A 23,035-nucleotide genomic window follows, 5' to 3' on the forward strand; every position below is an offset into this window, starting at 1 on the left:
GCTTTGAATAACAACACCGGGCCTTGACGTTAGTTAAAATGCACTTCAGAGTTCAATGTATACTTTGCAAACATGTCGTTTTAGTGTCATGATCAATCATCAATTATTCAGAATGTTTTTAGAGAACGTGAAAATGAATGGAAAACAACAGTGAGCATATTATTTAATGTGAGAATGCCTATTACGTATGTTCTTGGTACCAACACTCCTTTTCTGCTTGCTACATCTCAAAAATACAGAGAAACTAGTTGATGTTCAGAGAGAACTGATGCACTATGACCAGCAGTTTACTGAAATGGTCTCATCAAATAACTAGCAGCAGAATGCTTTTATTATAGTGATATTCTTTCTATAGAGGGTCATCTTTTGTTTGTTTTTCTGCTAGTATAAAAATTGAAAAAAAAAATCTATTCAACTGAAAAGTGGTTAATTGAAATTTGATAAATTTTCAGAGAAGAAGATAGTTAACCCCTAGAATGCACAACCGCAGACGTCAGTAAGTAGAAGAGTACCAAGAGACGGCAGGAACAGTTGCAAAATGGTATGGGTAATGTTAGGAAAATCTGCTTTTTAATTAACTACAGTTATCACTTACACTTGAAAGCAAATTTATTACTGATGGGCTTGGGAATACACCTAGCAGTGGGTAGGGAATTTCACAATGGTATATTTTCTTTTTCTCTGGAGCATTTGCTCCCAGAGGCAGAGCAGCAGGCGCCCTGTGCCTTTGGCGCGGCTGCATTTTTCTGCGTTTTTCTTGCAAAGATGCACGAAGGAGGAACAAAATAAAACCAAAGGGTTCTCAGACTTCCATTTCAGTTGTGTCAAAAGGCAGCTTCAAGGGTTTGGATGTTTCTTTTTTGCTTTTCTCTCCTCCCGTTGCGCGGGTTTGTCATCCTCGAAGCAAGCGATCGCGCCGGGGGCTCTCGCGGGCATGGCCCACCCGGCACTACATCTCCCAGCAGCCCCCTCTCCTGACGGCACTTCCCGTGAGGCCTCGGGGCGCCGCGCGGCACGAAGACTACAATTCCCAGCACGCACCGCTCCTCGGGAATACATCTCCCAGGCGGCTGCGCGCCGCCCTTCTGTGCATGCGCCGCCGCGGCCCGGGCTGTTGCTGCCTGGCTGCTGGCTGCGGCGCGTCCTCGCCATGGAGTCCTACGATGTGATAGCGAACCAGCCCGTCGTGATAGACAACGTGAGTGCGGGGCCCTGCGCGCCCTGGGGACAAGGCGAACAGGCGGGAAGGAGCCGCGGGCGGGAATCCCTTTGTCACCGGAGCCCCGCCCCGCCGGCCCGCTCCCCCGCGGCAGCCCCCCCGGCTCGGCCTCCGCCTTGGGCCCTCGCCCGGCGCCGGGCCCAGCGGGCGTGCTGAGCCGGTGGGCGGGGCCGCCGGCCTCCCCCGCTGTGCGATTGGCTCCGGGGCCTGCCCGTCACAGGGCCGCTTACTCTCGCCGGTAGGGAGCGGTCCCTGCCGCCGCCGAGGTGCCCGGTCCCCGCGATGGCGGAGCGGCCCGATTGGCTGGCGCGGCTGTCAGTTACGGCCGGGCAGCCCGCTAGTACCTGCTTCAGCGGGGCGCGTCCCGCCCCACCCTTGCAGAGAGCACCTGTGCCCATTGGCTGGCTGGGCTGTCCGTCAGGAGCGGCTCGGGATTCCCCCCCCCCCCCCGGCCTTGTCCTCCTCTTTGTGCCTGGGGGACAATGGGGAGCGGCGGCCCGGGGGCGCCCTCTTCTCCGGCGCTGCCCTAGCAGATCCCGGCGGCAGGGCAGCCGGCGGGGCGCCAGCCCCGGACCGCCGCCTCGCCGGGTGCCCACGCGGGCTTGCTGGGCGGGCCGCTCCCTGCGTGGGTTGCATCAGCTTGGCTTTGACAGTGGGGCGTGGTGCCGCAGGTGACTGATGCGGGCGGATGGTGCCCCTCCTTAGCTCAAAGAAGAGCTTCCGCCTGGCTGGGTAGCGTATGAGGTGAATGAGGGTGACTGCATGCGCTGAGGAGATATTTCTGAGTCCAGTTCTGGTTAGTCCCCATCCAGACTGGCCTCCCAAGAGGACGGACTATCCAGGAAGGGCTGGGAGGAGGGAAGGCATGGGGTAGTTCGGAGGGAGCCTCACTCAGTGTAGTGAGTCACACATTCATACTCCTCCCTCCTGACCTCTGCTGCCAGTGATTCAGGTTTTCCTGTTTCAAAGGGTCAGTGCTTGTGCTCCCTCCTTTCTCCATCATCTTATTTACTCCTGAATCGTTTTGCCGTGTGGCATGTGGACTTGCTACCCTGGCACTTCTCAACCTAGTCCTTTTTTTCATGAGCTGAGTGAATGTAGGTCTTCTAGGATCAAGCCAATTATTCTTCTGACCTTTTCTTTCTTTATTATTGATCCCAATTTCCGCTCTACCGCTTGAGCTCTCTGATACAGTTTTGTTCTTGTGTCTTCCTCTGGAATTGCAGCAGTGAGATTTAGGTTAGACATCAAAGAGAACTGTCTAATGGAGAAGAAAATTAAGCAGCAGAATAGACTGCATTGAGAAAAACATGGCACTTTCTTTATTGGAGACTAAAGAATAAGTTAGGTTGATGCTCTTAAAACTAGCTGGAGTAATATCAACCCTGCTGTGGTGCTGGGTGACCAGCTAAGCATTTTAAGTTCTCTCCAGGTGTAACGGCGTTGTGAGGATGAGTTTGTTGCGAGAAGTCATATAGCAGCCCATATCTAATTTCAGTCTGTCCTTGCATTACTCAGTGCAATGATTGTTGTCCCTGCTTCAGCTCTGAAGAAGGGCTCGTGCTAGAAAACTGGTCCATTTCTTTTCTCATTTTATCAGCTGGTCTTATAAAAGCTAATAATTCTTCTTGCCTCTCTGATAAATGAATTTTCCCCTTCCTTTTCCCGTACAAGAGGTATAATGAAGCAGTTGTGCGATCTGCCCTTAATGCTGGCAAACTCTCAGCTGCAGAGCTTCGTGGTGACATTGCATTTTTGGTACTCTCATGAGTTAAGGCAAGACGGGAAGTGGAAGCTGCACAGAGAAAGTACTGCTGTTCGTGCTGCCTCGTGAATGCTTTTCCTTAGTGTTGCAGGCGACTTTTCAAGGCTGAATGTCATCCCGTCTCTTATGTGTATGGGAGGGTGGGAAGGGGAAAATGAAGACTGAGCTCGTAAACAAGCCGGATCCTGCTGGTCCCAGCCCTGCTCTAGTATCTCAGTGTGTTCCAAAGGGACATCAAGGAATGTGGCTAAAACTTGGATCAGACTTTCTCATGCCAAACAGCAAGCTCAGCTTCATATTTCCAACGGAGAGAGTTTTGCAATGTACAGTTAGAGCTTGGAGCTTCCCTGCAGTACAGCCTTAACATTCCTTCTTTTCCAGTAAGTTTTTTTTTTTTTTTTTTTAAAAGAAGACTTGCGTTCCCATCTTGTACTCCAAGAAGTTCTCACTGAAACAAATGGCTTGAGAGACCCGATGGACATAAAGAACATGTTAAGAGATAGCATAGTTCAGCTGTGGCCTAAGCAAGTGCAAATTCCTTGACCTCCGTGGAATTGTCTTCACTTATATCAAAGAGGATAAAATTTGGCTTTGTCATCTAAGTGGTATCATTTTAAACAGTTGAGCTGTCACTACAGAGTATTGTATCTTTCATTTGTTCTTATGAAATGAGCCTCTAGTAAAATAGTGTTGTAAGAATATGAAATGTAATTGCCTCATCAAAAGTGCTGCACAGCAGATTGACTTTCTTGGTAATTTCCATTTAAATTTGTGTCCTAAACACATGAATGAAAACGAATGAATCAATAACTGAGTCAGCTGCAGAGCTAGCAGAAGGGGCATGTTCAGGTACTTTAAGGTGAAGGAAGACAGTCTCAAGGAAAACTCTCAGGAGCATCTTAAAGTTTTTTTTTTTTAATGTAATTTCTTTCTTCTTTCATTCTTCTGCTCAGATACAAAAACAAAAAAAATCATACAGGATGAAAGCCCAACCAGGATATGTTCTGGTGGAAGGATGTTAATTTTGGAGTTCTTTTAAGTTTTAATAAATCAGAACTTCTAGCAGAAGCGAGGATGCATGGTATTTGGTTACTTGAAAGAAAGGAAAAAAACGGATCTTTATTTTAAACTTTTTCAATCAGCCAGAGTCATTTCAACACTTAAACCTTTTCCTCTCGTTATATGGGAATCTCAAACTGGGCAATAATAAATAGCTTTACTCGGTACGCACACATCTTCAAAGAAGTAAAATGTTTTCAAGGAAAATTGAATAGGTCAGAAAGCACTGTCACATCTTTGTAGTGCGGGGAGAGCAAACAGCTGTGCTTGGGTTATTCCCAGGCATTTGGAAGTGCAACTGTGTTTGAGTTCTGTCCTACCGGCATATTCAAAAAGTCATTCTTCTTTAACTCCAGCTAAGCATTCTGAACTACTGACACATTTGGTTAACTTTGAACTTCAATATGTAAATCTAAAAATGCGTAACTTGCTGGGAATCTCACCAGGACACTATGGGTAACTTTTGGCCTGGCATAAGGAAGTTTTGATTGCCCTGTTAAAATAGGAGCATCATTGTTCTCCTGAAACTACTTCCCAGCAGCAGGCTGTGCTGGCTGCAAGATCAGTCATTATCTGGAATGAGATATTCAATAAGCACAATATTCTGGTGTGGTTTTGTTCCTGCATTTGATTCAACTTTTTGCTACGAGGCTTAACAAAGGATGACTTTTTTTTTTTCCCCTCCCCTCAGGTATAAGGATTGTTTACAGACTGTGGTGAGGAAACTCGGAATAGTATTTTTGTGTTCTTGAATCATTACTTCGCTTTGAAGTGAATAGCCAGAAGAGAGTTCGTCTAAAAGGATGACTTTTAACACTTTACAGGCCGCTTTGTCACATCTGTGCATGTTAGTATAGATATTGGAAGAGAAAGCTGGAGCGGAGTCCTCCTTGCCTAGAGGGAGTAGTCCTGCCCTGGTACCAGCTTGGTTTGCCCTTGGAGCCAGCGTGGCTGCAGGCAGTTATCAGGGCACGAGGATTCAAGCTATCTGCTTTTATACCTTCTATAACTAGCTGCGTCTGGCTTGCAGAGTGTTCCTGATACTCGTCCCTCACAGATGGGTCCTGGCAAATCTCACTGGCAGTTTTAAGGCAGGACTGCACCAGCTGGTTGCCCAGCCCTGGTGGCAGAGCGCGCACGGTCTGTACGAAGCCTGGCACCTCAGCTGAAACTGCTGACAAAAGTGACCGGTGAATAAGGCGCAGGGCTGTGAACTGGAGAGGCTGGGGCTGGCTGCATTTCTTTGTGCTGAGCCTGCTCTGGCTGGTAACCTCTGGCCCTGGCGTGGGGCAGGGAGCTGGGATAGATGGGTCAGAAACCACTGCAGCGAGAGTTGCCAGAGTCTTTATGGCAAAGCCATGAGCAGGTTGTTTGACCTGTGAGTGAAAGTAGTGATGCTGACCCACACAGAGGTGGTGAGAAGGGAAGAGTCATGGAGGAGCTATGTTGCTATTCATTTTAAAATGCTGTGGGGCAGCCAAAATGTCTTTCTGGTTTTGTAAACAGAGCAGTCCTGCTGCTGAATCCTTGAGAGTGAACAAGCACTTCATTAATGCAAACTCACATGCTTCGCTCCCAGTACAGGATAAAAATGAACTGCTCCCCTTTCTGCAGAAGAGTTCGCGCCCATGGTAGTTTGGGGTTATCAGTGAAATGACTTATCTGAGGAGGTCCCATGAAAGTCCACTCCTCAGTGAAACTTGTGTGTTCCTGTGCACTGATCATTGTTTCAAGGTGTCATTCCTCTGTGCAAGGAGGGGAAATGGAGGAGGGAGAAGGGGTCTGCACAGACATACATTGATTATTGGGTTCCCAGGATCCCTCTAGATGATACCAACAGGGACAGAAGCTGTGGGGCCAGGTGCTCAGCGCTTACTCCCTGCCAGGGCCTCTCTGCAGCTGGTTTAACTTGCTCTGTGTTTGGTGCTTGCACTACTTTGCAAGTTCCAGAAGGCTTCTGGGAGTCGCTCCTGTCTGGCTGCTGTACCACACAATTTGTCTTCTAATCTCTTCTTCCTTGTCCCTTTTAAACAAATAAGCCATATCCTGTCAGCTGCTTTTTCCTGCCTCCAGCCCTTCCTCTTGCAGTCTGACCGGGACCTTTGTTGCTTCCAGACCCTAGTCCAGTCTAGTTTCCAGTATCTTTTTCTGATCGGACTTCCATGACCTGCCTCGTTAGCTTTTTCTAGCTTGTCCACCACCTGAACTTCTTTTCCTTCCAACCTGCTTCACATGATCGTTTCCCACTCCCTTCTCTGACTTTATCTACCCTCCTTCCATCTTCTCCAAATCTGCTTCTTCTGAGAAGCCTACAACCTCCATCCTCCCCTTCTTAGAAGTAGCCCCTGGAGCCATCCAGACAGTCAAGGTTTGGCTGCTGTTGCTAGACTTTATGAAATGCTCTTCTCTACCCGGAGAGCATTTAAGATAAATTGGAAAACTGCAGAGCTGGGATTTAGCCCGGTGGGCCTCCTGGATCCCTAGCACTTCATATAAGCAACAGCACTGGGGACTAAAATGTTTGTTGTCTGTTGGGAGCAGCTCTGGGGTGCGCACACTGAGCAGTACTGGGCACCCTGGGGTGATCAGACTGGAGGTGCTGTGCTGCTGCCAGGGAAGGTGCCAGTTAGTCCCCTCTAGTGGCCAAGCTGGCATACTGGCACCTTCCCATCCCCAACCCAGCTTGGAGAATTCACAAGAAGCTTTATTGCTGATAAAAAGGAGAGGATCTGGCAAGTCTGATGTAGTTTGCTGCTCTTTTCAAACTTGTGAAGATGACTGAATGGGTGATAAGCTCACACATTATCTGTTTTTCCCACAGGGCTCAGGTGTGATTAAAGCAGGTTTTGCGGGTGATCAAATACCAAAATACTGCTTTCCAAACTAGTAAGTACTCCACTGGCCTTGGTGAGTTCTTAGTAATACCGTGTATCGATTCTGTGACACTTTGTGGGGAAGAATGGTCAAAATGGTCCTAACTGGAGAAATTAGTTAAACTAGTTCTTCCTGCTGCGCAGAATGTGCCTGTGTGTCAGGAAGAAGAGATCGCTGTTGAGCACATTGAGATTTTTCTGAAAAAAGTTATGAAAGATTATATATTGCTTTGTCAGGTTCAGTACCTGACCAGAGCTTTAGGATTCTTTAGCCTTGAGACGCTAGGTGGTCAAAAAAAAGGGCAAAATGAAGTTGGGATGGGAGGTGTTGGCATGGGAGGTGTGAAGCCCTTTATAGTTCTTCAGTGTGTGATCTGGGTTCTTGATCCCTGCCATGCTTTCTTGAAAATTTTCTGGAAGTTTTACTGGAAGAAAGATTGCTGGATCAGGAATTCTGAGTAGTCACTGGCTTTTATTTTAATTTGATGTTTTTTTTAAATGAGTATATTTGTATTCTGAGCAATGCAGACTCGTCTGCTTAGTGAAATGGAGTATGGGGCTATAAATACCTAATTGAGAAGCCTACCTGAGGTCAAACAACACCATGTGGATCTACCAGCTCGGGCCCTTGCTCGATCTAGCCATGTTCGCCCCAGGCATCGCTGGAACAAATAAGCCCTGAATCATCAGGGCAAGTGTGGCTAGACTGAGCTGGCTTATGTCCTGCTGATTCAGGGATTAATTTAGGCCAGAGCAAACCTGGATCTGTCTATCTGCCTCTAGTAGTGCCCTCAGTCTCCCATTACTGCTGAAAGTACTGGTCAATGCACAGCGGAACATCAGGTAGTTAATCCTTGAGTACAGCTGGCCTCTCGCTCCAAAAGCATTAATACTCTTGCCTCTGTTCTAGTGTGGGCAGACCAAAGCACGTTCGTGTTATGGCTGGTGCTTTAGAAGGGGACATTTTCATTGGTCCAAAAGCAGAGGTAAGAAACTCTGTTTATTGCCTTATCCATATTATCTCAGTTTGCTGCTCTGAGTAAGGAGTTGTAGCACTTATGCTTAAAAGGGATGTGGTTGTTTGGCATCATTGTAGATATGACGAGCAGAACAGATCTCACTTTTAAGTGTGTTCAAGCTGAAGCAGGGAGCTTCATGAAATTCCTGTCCCAAGCTTGATCAGAGACCTTTTCCCTCAGTCTCATTTCATCTTCTCAAGTCCATCTATAGCTCTCCTTTTTCTAGGCTACTTCACAGTCTCTGTGGCTACATCCCCATCTTCTTGACTGGGGACTTCAGATTGGATCCTAGTTGCCTTTCATCCCCCTGGTCTGGGCAAGAAGCTTGCTTTCCACAGTCCTGCTCTTCCCAGCATGCAGTTATTAAGTCTCACCTTTCCCATGAGCCCTCTGAACTACATTCCCCACCACCACCCTGTTACGACTGAGCTGGTAGAACAAAGATGCCATTTGATGGGTGTCCGTGTAATGACTTGAACTGTTGGGATGGAATGTGCTCTGCAGACACCAGACCTTCCCACTTGGTGGAAAAAGAGCCTTGTTTAACCTCTGCGAATACTTCTCTGGGAAAGGTGTTAATGGGTAAAGTCCAGTCTTTGCCCTGTACTACCCTACAGACATGTCATGCTCTCATTTAGTGATATTGAAAATAAGTGAGTCTGTCAGATTAAATCATAGTTGTAACGCTCAGAAATGAGATTGTTTGAGTGTCTCTGACAAGTATGTTGTGTCCATGTTTCCTTTTGGGCAGGAGCACAGAGGTCTCCTCTCGATCCGATACCCGATGGAACATGGCATAGTGAAGGACTGGAATGACATGGAGCGCATTTGGCAGTATGTGTATTCAAAAGACCAGCTTCAGACATTCTCAGAGGAGGTGAGATAATCCCATTAGGTCGTGGCCACGGGCTTCATTCATTGGTGTGTATAACACCAGGAACCTCTGAACACCAGGAAAGACTTGTGACTTTTTCTTTGCTCTTCTGCAGAAGCTCTGAATGTATCTGTTGTTAAATTAGGCTTTTTCACCTCCCAGTAGATACTGCACAAGAGATGTCCAAGCAGAATTCCTCTTCAGATCTAATGTGTTGGTCTAACTGAGAATCTAACTTTCAAGATTTGTTATTCACACTCTTTCTAATGATTCTGCTCTAAGCCAAGCGCTCCTAACCGTTCCTATTCTGCCTGTGTATCAGGTGTATCCGCTCAACAGTGACGTGATTTGAAGTGAGGAAAGAGAAAACCAGTCCTGTGGTCTGGAGAGAAATAACCAAAAATAAAATAATCAAGAGATTATTAAATGAGTGAGAATGATGGGTCATATAAGTGGAATAGAATATTTCTGCCTGTTCTTGCTAAGAACATAGGCCATCACCCTTTCTTAGGGTCTGTGTTTTTGGTCGGTCTGGCTGGACTCTTGGTACCCAGAGTCATTTTGTTCATGCTTCTCGGAACAGGATTGCTCACAGACTAGATTTTCTAGGACTTCTTCATGATAGGACCAGAGACCTGCTGGTCCTCCAACTTCCTAGAAGTTATTCAGTCTAATACAGCTCACTAGCTGAAATTACTCCCTTCTATCTGTTGTCTTGCACCGGTGGTTCCTGAAGTGAATGAATAAGCAGAAATTTTCAGGGACAAACACCTAGATGCCTCTTGGTTGTTTTACAGCACGGCTTTTTTTTTTTTTTTTAAACCAGCATCCTGTGCTGCTGACGGAAGCACCCCTAAACCCACGCAAGAACAGAGAACGTGCTGCTGAGGTGTTTTTCGAGACTTTCAACGTGCCAGCACTCTTCATCTCCATGCAAGCTGTGCTCAGCCTGTAAGTGCCTTTCCTCTTTGATTTGCCCTTGTGAAATGTTGCTATGAAATCCATTTTTTTTTTCATGCACCAGAAGTCCTAGGGAAGTCCACACTGTTTAACTCATCCCCTTTTCAAGCAAGAACTGAACTTCAATTTCTGTAATAGTTTACAGCAATTTGCTGAATTATGATGAAAACTAGTTTTTTTTTAGCCCCTTTTTGTGTGAATTCTCTGCTTCCTGGGTGTGCTGCGTGGTTGGGGCTCACTTTGAATTGCTTGTTCTGACTTGATCGTTTTCCTTTTTGCTAGCTATGCTACTGGGAGGACTACAGGAGTGGTGCTGGACTCCGGGGACGGTGTTACCCATGCAGTCCCTATCTATGAAGGCTTTGCCATGCCCCACTCCATCATGCGGATTGACATTGCTGGCCGTGATGTCTCCCGCTTCCTGCGTCTCTATCTCCGGAAAGAAGGCTATGATTTCCACACCTCCTCAGAGTTTGAGATTGTCAAGACCATCAAGGAGGTGACATACCTGTCTGTTTCTGTACTTTATTGAGGAAGGATTTCTACCTCAGGGAAGCTGTGACTCTGAGACACAGTGAGAAGTGCCAGCCTACCTAGCTCTGCAGTTTACCCCTCCATCTTCCCTGACCTGAGGGATGCTTAGGGTCAAGGTCACTTCTAATCCCTGATGAGGGTCTGTTTGCACTGGGGCAAAGACAGGCTGGTGGTTCAATATCTGTTGCTCTGTGTTTACCTGTGCTGCGGTTTCTCAGGGTCTGATGGTACCTTTCACTAGTATTTGGTTACTCTTCAAGGAAAGGCCCTGGAAAATCCACGGCAGGTAGGGATCATAAATGAGATATTGCAAGTTGCTATCATCTTTGTTTTCCCTCGTGAAAAACACAGACAGACACACACACGCGAAGTACTCGCAACTTTCACTTTACAGAAAGCTTTCTTTCTTAACAGAGTCTGCAGTGTTCAATAACTGTAGAGCTATTAGCAATCTGGAAGGCATGATTAAGTTACCTTGGCTGCTGTTATGTGCCATGAGAGGAGCAGACAGATGAGGCAGTGAATGGCAGCTCTGAGCTGGTAACCATTCGCAGTGGCTTTGCTGCATCACGGTCCTCAGACAGGCAGGTCGCTGTCTGGTTTCGGCAAGGCCTTGTGTGACTGAGTGCTGCTCTTGAATCCATGCCTTCAGTACACAGAGTCAATCCTCAGATCAGTCCCAGCTGTGATTGCTGTGTGCTGATGCCTGGCAGTCACTGCCATGCTGTCAGCCCCCATCACATGCTGTAATTGCTGCGGATAACTCTGGGCTGAGTCAGCAGCAAGTGCCAGGCTTGGGAGCATTAGCAAGCTATCCTTCAGCCTGTGACCTGCCAGTGAAGGACCATAAAGAAAATACTTGGCTTGTTCTGCATGGCTGTAGTTCGGTGTGGCTGTGCTGAAGGAGCAGCACCTGTGCTGCACATTGTGGTACAGCTGAATGGCTTCTGCGTGGTGCCTGGAGCAGGAGAGTTCATAGGGATGTGGGCTTTAACCTGGTAGTTGCTGTCTGTTCTACGAGTGCTGATTGCTGAATGAAAGAAAAAGCTGATGTGTGCATGTATTGCAGCATCTGTGGACCAGAAGATCTAAGTGGTTAGAGGCTTGCTAGAGAACTTTCTGCTTCGGAAGTAGGCTGTTTTGTACAAAGCAGCAAATGCAATGTAAAAAGTCTTAAAGGACAAAGCAAGAGGCTTGTACTCTCAGAAATATGCGTACGAATGGTCAGGGCTCCTTTGCGTCTTGGAGGATGAAACTATTAAAAGACCTTGTACTGACTGTTGAGCCCAGCATCTTGCACAAATGTGATCTTTTCTGTGAACTTCACACTTAAGGAAACGAAGAGCAGGGGAAAGGAAGCCAAGTCCTGCTTTGTGTGTTGACTATGCTCACCAGTGAGACTGCTGAGGAAGAGAGCAAACAACCTGATGTCCTCTCCAACCTGCCCCTTTTGCTTTAATGTTAATTTTAGCTGGGTGGAGTGTTGCAGATATCTAGGATATTGGCGCCTGGAGCTTGCAGTGAGAGTTTTGTTGATGTTGGTGCCTGCTTGTGACTTTATTGCAAATCTGAGGGGATGAACATCGCTTCTTGTGTTGACAGTTTTCATGCTTCTGGAAAGCTTGTAAGCATGGTCTGAATGCACTCTGGCAAGCACAAATCTGAGGCCCCAGACACTGGGATTTCTGAGTCCTAGAAGCTAGTTGTGAACTATAGGAGTCTGTCTGACTCCAGGGTTTTTTTTAAAGGGGAAAAAAGTCAGGAAAGAAATTGAAAGATGTTGACGAGTCTCCTTCAGGAGAAATTAGCGTAAAAAGGGGAACGCTTAAGCCTACTGCAGCGCAAGCTTCTTTTTTTTTTTTTTTTAATCCTCAGATGATAGCAATTTGGAATGACAAAACTTTCTGTTGAAGAAGCAATAGTGGGTGCTGAAGGAATTTGAAAAGTCAAAACATTTTGTTTCTTGTTAAGTTAGAATATAGGTGGACAATGGGAAGTGATCAGCTGTCTCTAGTAATTATCATTCCTCTCTTGAAATGCAACAGTAGACTTTGTTCATGCTGTTAATTGATTGCAAAGTTACCTAAAACCCTGTCTATATGTGGCTAATGCCATTAAAGGTGTTTAAAGCGATTGTTTTATTCTGCACTAAAGGATAGATACTTAATCTGTGCTAGAGAGAGGTGACCTCTTAATCAGTAAGAGAAAGCTGGAGACAAGAGGGGAGCAGCAGGGAGAGGGTGTGAGAGCAGTCTGGCTCTAATCCTCACAGGGGGCTGTAATGTGAAGGGCAGATAAAGGTGTTTTTCCTGGTGTGAACCCAAAATAAAAGTTTCTTTCCCCAGCACAAAGGGCTGTTGAAATTAGTCTCCCCAAAAGGATGCTTGGGTTTGGCTTTTAAAGAACTTACTTTTTGTAGCGAGAAGAGTGTATTTTATCACAAGTATTTCGGTTTGCCGTTCTCATCTCCCTTTCCCTGACTGTTTCCTTTCTAGCGTGCCTGCTACCTGTCAATAAACCCCCAGAAGGATGAGACTCTGGAAACTGAGAAGGCTCAGTACTACCTGCCAGATGGCAGCACCATTGAGGTTTGTAAAGACACATGTCAGAAGATTCCTAATGTGAAGCACAGGTTTTCCAAAATAGCCCTCTGCCTAGCGGTGGGAAACTTAATGCAGTACTAGAGTTATCTCATAAGGGCAGAACTCATCCCAGGCTGTTGACCCAGGGCACTGGAATTTTTTTAGGGTGATGCAAGTATTGTTAGAAACCTCACTGCTTCTGCTGGGTCTTGGGTTAAGATAGAGAGGACCATGGGGGCTCAGAGCTGTTTGAGTACAGGCTCTGATCTAGCAAGTCTTCATGCAGATCAGGTATGGAATGTGAGTAGGTATCAGCTCACTGCAAATCCAGCAGTGGTTTTGTATGTGGCTTTTATCTTGCCTAGAGGTCCAGAAAGAGTTGCTTTGAAGAGTGGCGTAGGAATACTGCTTCTATAGAAGGACTGAAGGAGAAGATGTATGTACAGGTCTTGCCTCCAGCACCAGGTGTGATCTGCTTCCTCCTCTGGCATTGACCTGCTGTTTGGAGCTGAGCAAGTTTCTTCCTCTCTTTCAACTGCAAAATAGAAACAGTGCCTTAGTTATTTGGGCAGTAGGCCAAACTGCTGGTCACTTGGGAGTTTATGATGTAGTATGAATGTCTGAGAAACCTTGTTACTTTGAATTCTCCCCTAAGAAAGAAAGGCCCGGACTTGAGGCTATAGACAGAGAGCTGAACCATGCTTCTCCCTCTTTCCCACTGTGGTAATTTCTCTCCTTGCAGATCGGCCCTGCCCGTTTCCGAGCCCCAGAGCTCCTGTTCCGGCCAGACCTCATAGGGGAGGAATGTGAAGGACTCCATGAAGTGCTGGTTTTTGCCATTCAGAAATCGGACATGGACCTGAGGCGAACACTGTTCTCCAACATCGTGCTGTCTGGAGGCTCTACGCTTTTCAAAGGTTCCTGCCTCTCCCCTTTCAGTAGGGTGTGACATACCATGCTTTCTTTTCATGCAAAACTGGGAAGATATCCTGGATCACCTAAATTGTCCTGTGTCATGAGGGCTGTGGGAGACTCTGCTCTCAGGGGTGTCACTGTGAGCAGCAGAAGACTTCGTTTCTCACTCCCTAATTTTCTTATTCCTAGTCATACTCTTCCAGGCGTCCAAGACGCTTCTGCTGTGTACATCCCTGCTTGGGCTTGGAGGGCTTTTATCTTTTCCTTTCTATTGCTCTGCCTGTGTCAGCCTGAGTAGGCATGTTGAGTTCTACTATTCCAGTTCAGCACTAGTTACCTAACCTTTGCAGCTCCTGAGGTTCCCTTAGGTCTCTAGTGTCTGAGAGAGTCCAGCAGTCCTGCTGCTATGATATGTCAGCTACACAGGTGCAGGAAGCCAGCTTCCCACCTGTCTCCCTCCTGATGAGAGAGCTGAGGAGAGTGAGGAAAGAGGGTGAATTCTTAAGGCCAGAGTTCTCCATGCTAAGAAATCGGACTTGAAGTGGCCAACTGCCACGAGTGTTGAGGATCCCAAGCTTTCATAGAGCACAGCAATAGAGATGTCTTCCCCTGTTGTGCGTTCCCCTCAGTGGCTGCTTTCTTGCATTGCTTGAGAGGGAGGGGTTGAGTGATAACAATCATGGACAAGTCCTGCTTGCCAGCATGTTCTGCAAGGGCACTAACAGCCAGGTATACCTGTCCCCAGCTGGCCCCCACTGGTTTAAGGATATCCTCTGCCAGAACCTGTCAGCCTTTTATGCACAAGTGGAGATCCCCAGCTACGTACTGGTCTCCCCACTTAATCTGTGAGCTCCCCTGTGCTAGTAGGCTGGATGAGGGAGGAGTGTGGAAGGAAGGAAGGGGGAACTGGTACACTTGTGATCCGAGCTAAAAAAACTTGTTTGTTCATCTCAAATAGCTGCTGAGAGATGGAGCCTGTTGTGCCAGTGTTTTAGACAACTGAGTGAGACAAAATCATGTTGTCCCTGTTGTCTCTCTGGCTGTGCCTCCCCAGACTGGGCTCTGTGTGAGACCTGGAGAGGGATAGTTGAATAAGACTGCATGGGATATTGTCACATTGTTGGTAGATGTAACTTGGGACTTTGCTGAGGGGCTCAGGCTGCACGTATTTCCTGTCTTATGTAGGTTTTGGTGACAGGCTCTTGAGCGAAGTGAAGAAACTAGCTCCCAAGGATGTCAAAATAAGGGTAAGAGCAATCTCTTGGCTGTTTATCACAGATGATGCGTGTAGTTTTGTGGCCCTGGCCCTCCTGAAAGAACCATGCTGAGAGCACAGCTGCCCCGTGCTTCAAACCAGTCACGGCTTTCTTGGGACAGCGCAACAGTATCTGCTGTAATGGTCATGCTGTCAGAGGAGCCAGGATCCTGGTCCACAGAGGTCGTTTGGGGCGACCTGCCGGGTATCTGTCTGGTGGAACAGCTCACACCTGCTATTGTCAGCTGTCAGCCAGGGTGAAGTGGGGCAACCCCCAGAGGAGCTGGCTAGATCTTGGGAAAGTACTAACTGAACCTCTCCTTCCCCCAGATATCAGCTCCTCAGGAGAGATTATATTCCACATGGATTGGGTATGTACCGCACAGTGATGCACCTTGGTGTGGGATGACAGCCAGGGAGTTGCAGCCTGTTGGCTCACGCAGTGTCGTCCCTTCTGGTGCTGTGTCAGGAGGATTCATCGCTCGGCCAGGTGCAGCGATGTTCAGCCTGGCCTTGGTTAATGAGCCTGTCTCCATCCACGCTGTGAACCCCGTAGCCTTTTGCCTCCTTAAGGCTCCTGCTGGGCCTGTTAATTTTTGCTGATGTGTTGCTAGTCTTGATAGCCAATCTGAAGTAGAACAAGCTCACAGGTGGTAAATTTGCTAGGGCAGAGGCTCTAGGCATGTTTCCCCTTGTGTTTACATCTTCTCTGCTGATTGGGAGAACTAAGCTCAGCTCCAGAAGGCCAGGAGTGAGACCAGATGCCCTGTGAAGAGAGCTGGTGTTTGGAGCAGTGTCTGCCCCCTTATTTGGGTGGGGGTGGGGGTGGCTGGTGCCAAGCTCTGTAGTGGCAGCGCATTTGAGGCTAATAGGAGAGGTAGTAGGTGTCCAGAGAGCATTTCTGCTGTAGGGAACCAGGGGCCTAGATGCCTCACTGAAGCTTGGAAGTGTTACACTAGAGAAACAACTCGTTGCTGTAGAGATGTAGTGAGAGTGGCCCCAACGTTTTCCTTTAAGCCCTAACATACTTGCCTATCTCTCCCCAGTGGCTCTATCCTGGCCTCGCTGGACACCTTTAAGAAAATGTGGGTTTCGAAAAAGGAATATGAAGAAGACGGAGCTCGTGCCATCCACCGAAAAACCTTCTAGCCCTAGGACCCGTCCTCAGTCTCCTCCGGAGACTCACTTCAGTTCTAAACTCGCTTTTCTGAGTCCGAGTGTCTGAGAGCTGCCTGTGTGTGTGTGTGTGCGCCAGCATGCCCTGATCTCACTGAGCAAAGACAACAGCAGCAGGAGGGTTGTATTAGTACTACTAACTTCTCTTTTATTTTATTTTTGTTGGTTTTTTAATGGAAAGGAGAAAATACCGATCTGAATTTCTCCAAGAACGGCCCATTCCTTTTTCATTTCACTCTGAATTTCTGTGTTATGAGCACATTTATCACTGTTTAAAGGAAAAAAAAAAGAAAGAAAAAAGAAAGAAAAAACCAACAAAGGGAACAGCTTAGATACTGCCTAGCAAGCAAGAAGGGAGCCAACCACTGCAAACTGCTCACACAGGCTTTAGTTACCTGAATCCAGTGGGTGGATTGTCTGGAAATATGTTGCTGAGACCCTGTAGCTACTTATTTCTTCATCAGTGTCTTCACTGTCATTGGATTTTTTTTAAGTTGTTTTTAATATATTTTTTTATTAAGAGAAAGCACATTCTGAGCAGTCAAGCCCCTTTTCCCACTGTTTCTTGGTGTGTAAGTATGAGTGCGTGCGTATGTGTGTGTAACTTCATAGCCTGATGTGTGGGCCTGGACCACGGCTGGAGAAGTTGGTGGTAGGACTTAGTTTGTATTGCATGGAGTAGAACAAAGCAATCTCTCCTCAGCTCTCTAGTACTAGACGGTTATTTTCTCGTACCTTGTTTTAAACACCTCTTCTCCTCTGGAAGCAAGCGCCCCAGAGTGGGGACAAAGGCACTTGTGTGCTCCCCCTCAGTCTGCCAAGGTTTACAGCCTCAACTCTTACAGAGAAAGAGCATGAGAACTCAGTGCCGTTTCCCTCCTTCCTGCCGTGTCAGAGCAAAAGGACCATCCATTTTCAGCAAGGCATGACTCGTGTATTTTATCCATTCTGGGGCAAAACATTGGAAAGGTGCATTGTAATGTTAGAAATGTTTTATTTATTTAAATGTCTGGGGATATCTCAAATACTGACCACAGCACCTGGGAACCATGCTTTGGGTCTTCTCTGCGCACCTGTTGCCAAGCTGTCCATTGTTTGATGCTACACTAATATGTATAGCACACATGCTTAGCACAATAACCAACCAGCCCTGCAACACTTCTGGGTAACTGTTCTTTAGGGAGTCTCGCTATTCTCTATGAATGCACTAAATGAGAGGACAATAAATTGTATTAGTATGTTGGTGTTACCAGCAGCTTTGTGAGCAGCAAGCAGTTGCGGTGGCTGTGTTCTGTTGTGCTGCTCATGCCTTTCCACTCGCCTGTTAGCTGCTTCTCTTCTGCTACTACAGAGATTGTAAGGTCTACAGACCTGCTTGTATTGGGGTGTGTCACTTTTTTCATTTTTTTCTTACTTTTATGCATTACTTGGTGCTCTTTATTTTTTTCAGTGTTGGTTTATTTTGTTTGTTTTTTTTTTTGACTGCTGCTGAGAACCAAATAGGCTACCTTTTAGCCCCTTGACTAGTAGACTTTGAGGCAGCAGCACATGGAGTCAGTGTGGTAAGTTGTATACCTACCTACAGCCAAACTGGTGTAACAGGAACTCCACCTGGGGAGAGTTATTTAGGTAGGAGAGGGGGACCCAGAGCATTTTCCACTCTGGACAGTGTAACCAGAGGGGCACAGGTGTGTTTGTGATTTGGAGCTATTTGAGGTTTTATTTTGGTTTTTGGTGGTTTTCTTCCCCCAGCCACCTGTTTTAGTTTAGATCCTTTGTGGATCTTCTGAGACTCCCCCTCCAGAGTTAGAATATGTTAGTGGTTTTCATTCTTCACTATAAAAGCCATCTGCCTCCATCAAAAGCACAAAGGCAGACCTTGTGCTTATTATTAAAACGTGGGTGTGGGAGGAGGGAGAGAATATTAAAGTCTGCACTTGTGGAAAACAGCCTGCTAGTAAAATGAAGTATGCAGTGATCTTACACGTATGTGACATGCCGGTGGTATAACCCCACTCAGTATGTTTAAGAGGGGTTGTAAACCTCTGTACTTCACTATTATGCTCTTGCAACATTTACTGCACGTATTAGTGTGTCCCTGTTAACATCTGGGCACTATCACACCTGCACCTGGAAAAAGCTGCAAGATGTCCTGAAAGGCTCTGGGGTGGGTTGATACTGGGGGGGGGGGGGGGGGGGGGGCAGGCCTGCAGTGGTGTGAAGCAGTATCTGATCACTGCAGCTGCGCTAGAAATGCAAGTGGGAGATTTCTACTAGTGCCTCCCCCCCCCTCCTCCCCCCCCCCAGGGAAGTGTCTGCAGGAGCAGGTTGCAGGAAGGAGCTGCCCCTCCGCTCGCCCAAGCCCTCCATAGCCTGCCCTCGCAGCAGGGCGTTTCCAGGGGCACTGAGGCCATTCAGCCAGGTTTTAAGGTGGCTTCTCTCATCAGTATTCCCCCTGCTCTGACTGTGAGATTTGGGCACATCTGAAGGCAGCTGCAGCAGGCCCATGCAGCTGGCATGCAACTGTGACAGTGGCTCGGGGGAGTGCAGATCCAGTGTCTTTGAGGCAGTCCTGCACAGGAGGCATAGCTGACCGTTCAGAGGGCTCGTCTGCATGTAGAGTTGTTCAGTGATGGGCCTGTGTGGAGGTGCTCGCTGTAGAGTGGACGTGAACAAATGACTGCCTCGCAGAGGCAGAAAAGAGAGGCAATGAGTTACTGCAGAACAGTTGTTTTAAATGCATGCTGTTTTTCATCCCACTAACCTTTGCATGCTGCTGTAGACCAGCTTTTGGCTTTCACCTCATAGAAGAGCAGCAGTGTTGGCATGGAGAAGAGTTAGTGCTGCTGGTGGTTACCAGAAGATGAGCTTGCAGAGTCTCTTTTTTCTAGCTCAGATAAGCCTCAGCTGTTCAAAGCCCACATAGATGCAGTGGCTTCTCTTCCAAAGTTAATCCTGCTTGTTGGAAAAGGAGGAGGCTGAGAGCTGGGGAGAGCTGCTCAGGCCACTGGTGTGGCCAGTCTTCCTCAGTGGGGCAGCTCCATGGTCATGCCAGGATGTCTGGCTGGGGGACAGGAGATGCTTCCCCTTGGAGCAGCACATGAACTTGTCTAGCTCCAAAAACTGCTGTTTGTGCTTCCTAAGGAAATCCTCTGGCCATGTCTTGCTTCACAGGCAGGCAGTATCAGCTGAAGCAAGGGGAAGGTGGTAGGATCATGTATCGAGTGTCCTCACTAGCTGTAGAGCTGTGTTTCTGCTAGGCAGAGAGGCTGGGTAGCTCCTAGCAGGCAGAATAGGAAGAGTGGTGCACGAGAAAGGCAAGACACCTGCATTGGTTATGATGGTTGTCTGTCTCCCCATGCAGAGCATAAACTGACTGAAAGGTAAACATGGAGATTTCATATTACCTGTCTGGATTCACTGCTTTGTAAATCCATTGCCTGTTAAGCATTCTCTAGCCATAGCCCAGATATTCTTCTGAGGCAGAATATACATAAATGAATTCTTCCTCTATTTGACCATGAATGTCAATAGTCTCCCTTGTGAGTGTGGTTAGCTGGTGTGGCTGTTGTCTGTGCAGCATCTGCCTGCTAAATTGGTCTTGCCATCCCAGCAAGGCAAAGCACTGGAAACCAGCCCCATCTGATGGCACACTTTGTTTCTAGTCTGCTTTGTAAGCCACTATGATCCTCCAAATGACTCTGCTGTTTTCCAGAGCCACAAGGAGAAGGTAGGGGGTAGAAACTCCCAACCCAGCAGAAAGCTTTAGCTACCACAGCCTTTAGCATGAATGGTGTAGTTATATGCTGCAGTACCTGGCACCAGCAGTGGACTTGGAGTTGCTTGGTGGAAGTTCTTCCTCGTTCCCCTCCTTTCTGTTCGTTTCCGCATGTCACATTGGGTTTGCTCTCGAGAGCTGAGATGGGGTAGGAGCTGCAGGGCTGCAGCAGCTTTGGCAAATGGGCTTCTCCTCTGGCTTGCAGGGAGCATTGCAGACACGCTTGTGGCAGGGCAGCCTGGGGTCAACCCTTTAGTGCCATATCAATGATGTGCGCTTGCTTGGGCCGCGATGGGAAGCTTTACCGGATGCCATTAGTGTGCTGTGTCAGTTGGCATGAATGTAGGTAAGCAGTGTGCTGCCCCTGCGGGAAGCGTGCTCTTGGGGCTCGCTGCTGGGCTTGGAGAGGCTCCAGGTAGGCAGGTTTGGTGTTCCACTCCCAGATGCAGCCAGGTCGCTTGTTCACCTACTCCCATCAGATCAGATTGTGTTTTTAAGCAAGAACCCGTCATGTAAAGAAGAGCTGTTGGTGCTCAGCCTTGTATCTGTTGGAAAAAATCAGTTGCGTTCTTGCTGGTTCGTTGTAATGTGCAAAGGGGAGGAAGCAAACCCCCCCTCCATTCACTTACCACGTGCCCCAGGCAGCGCAGGCAGTGCCAGTGATCTTTGTCCCTTCCCCCAGCCCTCCGTTGCCCTTGCAGAAGCAGCAGTGCTCCATTTTGTAAACTACCGCGACAGGACAGAAAGGTGCCGTCTCCACTCTCGCATTCATTTGATCTGCCTGACTGTACCCTCGCACACTGTCCAAACCATGTTGCCTGGTGGTGCCCAGCATACTTAAATAAAGTTGTTCATATACAAACTTAAGTGTCCTGGCCTTATCTCCTGCATTTGCATTGTGAAGGACGTAATGTGTGTTCTTGTCTTGCGTGTGCAGGGTTGTTGCAGGCCGATCTGCTGGGAGACGGAGCATCTTTGGCCTGAGATTGCCCTCCTGATCTGGCTCTTGAGCTGGGGTAGGAAGTTCCTGGGACGTAGCTGTGGTCTCTGCTGCTGGTGCCCAAAGCTGCTCCCCTCTTTAGCCATCCTGTAAAGGTGCCAACCTAGTCAGAGCCAGAGCAGAGGTCAGTAGGTGTTGCTGGGCCTGGCTGTGTCGACTTCCTCCCCACTCCCAGAGAGGTGGGGGCTGCGCAGCTGGATGCGATGGGGATGGGGCACAAGTGCAAGAGCTCTCCTCCCTCTGGGGTGTCTTGTGTCTCACTGGAGTCTCTGAGGGGCTCTGTCCTGTTGGGCAGCCTGGTCTTGCCAAGCAGGGAGTATTATGTTATCCCCAGGACCTCTCTTTCTTGCTGCGGACAGGTAGAGGGCGGCCAAGGAGTGGAGAAGCTGTAAGGGTGAGTGAACGTGGCTGGGACAGGCAGTGAGGGCAGCCCTGGCTGAGTGAGGAGGGCTGGGAGCCACACAGCTGCTTTTGTGGGAAGAGCTGATGCCAGCCCAGGCGCTTGCTGAGAACTAATGTGGTGAGCTTTGCTCCCAGGAGCAGGACGGGAAGAGGAAGGTGGTTCAGTGCCCAGGCAGGCCTGTTCCTGTGCAGCCTGAGAGAGGGCTGACATGTACGTGAGCATGTCAGCCAGGCTGCCTGCTTCAGGTACCTCAGCCGCCCCGAACAGTGACAACCAAAGCTGGTGCGAGCAGCTAGGCTAGATGCAACCCCAGCTCCCTGGGGCACAGCAGTGGGGCCAGGGCCAGGGCCTGGGGAGGGCTGAGACGAGACAAGCAGGGCAGGAATGCTGCAGCACTGGGGGTACAGTGGGTAGCAAACAGCCCAACCCCCCAGGCACTGAGAAAGCAGCTTCAACAAAACAAGATGAAGGTATCCCCCCCCCCCCCCCCGGCCCAATCCAATTCTGACTCTTCAAGCAGGGCCTTCCCAGGTACATCTAGGCGTCTGCCCACCTTAGCTGCAGCCCAGTGAGTGGGATGTGTCCAGGGAGCATTGTGGCCAGCCTGGCCTGCAACTGCTCTCAGCCTTTTTGCCATCTCCTGTTCAAGCTGGTGAAGGGAGGGGACAACCTGGTGGCTGGGACCTTGCAAAGCAGCAGGGACAAATGCTTTACTTCCACCCAGAAGGCTAGTGACTTGCCAACCTGCTGTTGCGCTCAGTCCCTCACAGAAACTGGCCCAAGCCCCAGCACACAATTTTGCTGGGAAGGGAAGGGCCTACTTCAACCCACTATCCTTGGAGCAGTCCCATTCTCTCCAGTACAACCCTAGTCATACCCCTGCCACCCACCACAAACCCAGCCAGGTTAGAGCCACCTGTTCTGCTAGAAAAATCACTGAGCAGGCATGTGTCAGCTGCAGCTCTGGTTCACTTAACTTGCTTGCAGTTGTTTCAGCTTGTCTCAAACCCTTATGTATTGGAAAGGCTGTAGTAAGACTGTTGCATCTATAGCCACCTCAATGCTACCAAGAGACTTTTTACAAGGCTTCACTAATGGACAGCACATTTCTGGGACTCTACCAACAGGTAAGTGGGTCAAACAACCCAAAATAACCCCATCACAATTTAGCCTGATCCCAGCCCCCCCCCCCCTTCACTGAAGTAAGGTGTGAAGGGGAGCCTCACAGGCAGAACGCAAGGTCTGGAGAGGGTGTGAGAGCCAAGTTTCCCCAGGAATCACCAGCGATCAGTCCTGGCAGGGCTGCATGAAGGTGCACTAGAAGCAGGGATGGGAAGCACATCCAAGATGAACATGGCCCTGGGTTACAGAAGAGCCAGCGTCTGTGTGCTAGCCAGCAGCCTGTGTCTGGGACACTACCAGCACTGAGACAGCCCTGCTGGGATGCCAGAGGCCAAGCCCAAGCTCCTGCTCTCCTGCTGTTGAGGAGCTGCACCCTGGGACTCACCTGGAGAGAGCTACAGGATCCTGCCAGGCTCAGGAGAGCTTCAAGAGAGACCCAGGTCAGGTCCCTCCATGTAGACAACTTTCTGTCCCAAGTGGCCAGTAGAAAAGCAGCTGCCC

The 23,035-nt window shown here is 48.5% G+C and overlaps 1 protein-coding gene across 1 annotated transcript; it reads left to right on the forward strand.

The window, feature by feature from the left end:
- Window positions 1-1,006: 1,006 nt before the first annotated feature.
- Window positions 1,007-20,871, forward strand: ACTR1A (actin related protein 1A). Its single transcript, XM_068949793.1, has 11 exons — window positions 1,007-1,198; window positions 6,865-6,929; window positions 7,827-7,902; window positions 8,687-8,812; window positions 9,636-9,760; window positions 10,052-10,268; window positions 12,799-12,891; window positions 13,628-13,802; window positions 14,986-15,047; window positions 15,386-15,426; window positions 16,102-20,871. The coding sequence occupies exons 1-11, from the start codon at window positions 1,151-1,153 to the stop codon at window positions 16,202-16,204; spliced, it is 1,131 nt and encodes a 376-aa protein (XP_068805894.1). The 5' UTR covers window positions 1,007-1,150; the 3' UTR covers window positions 16,205-20,871.
- Window positions 20,872-23,035: the final 2,164 nt, after the last annotated feature.

This window comes from Struthio camelus, chromosome 7 (assembly GCF_040807025.1).
Source record: "Struthio camelus isolate bStrCam1 chromosome 7, bStrCam1.hap1, whole genome shotgun sequence".
In the NCBI taxonomy this organism is placed as follows: Eukaryota; Metazoa; Chordata; class Aves; order Struthioniformes; family Struthionidae; genus Struthio; species Struthio camelus.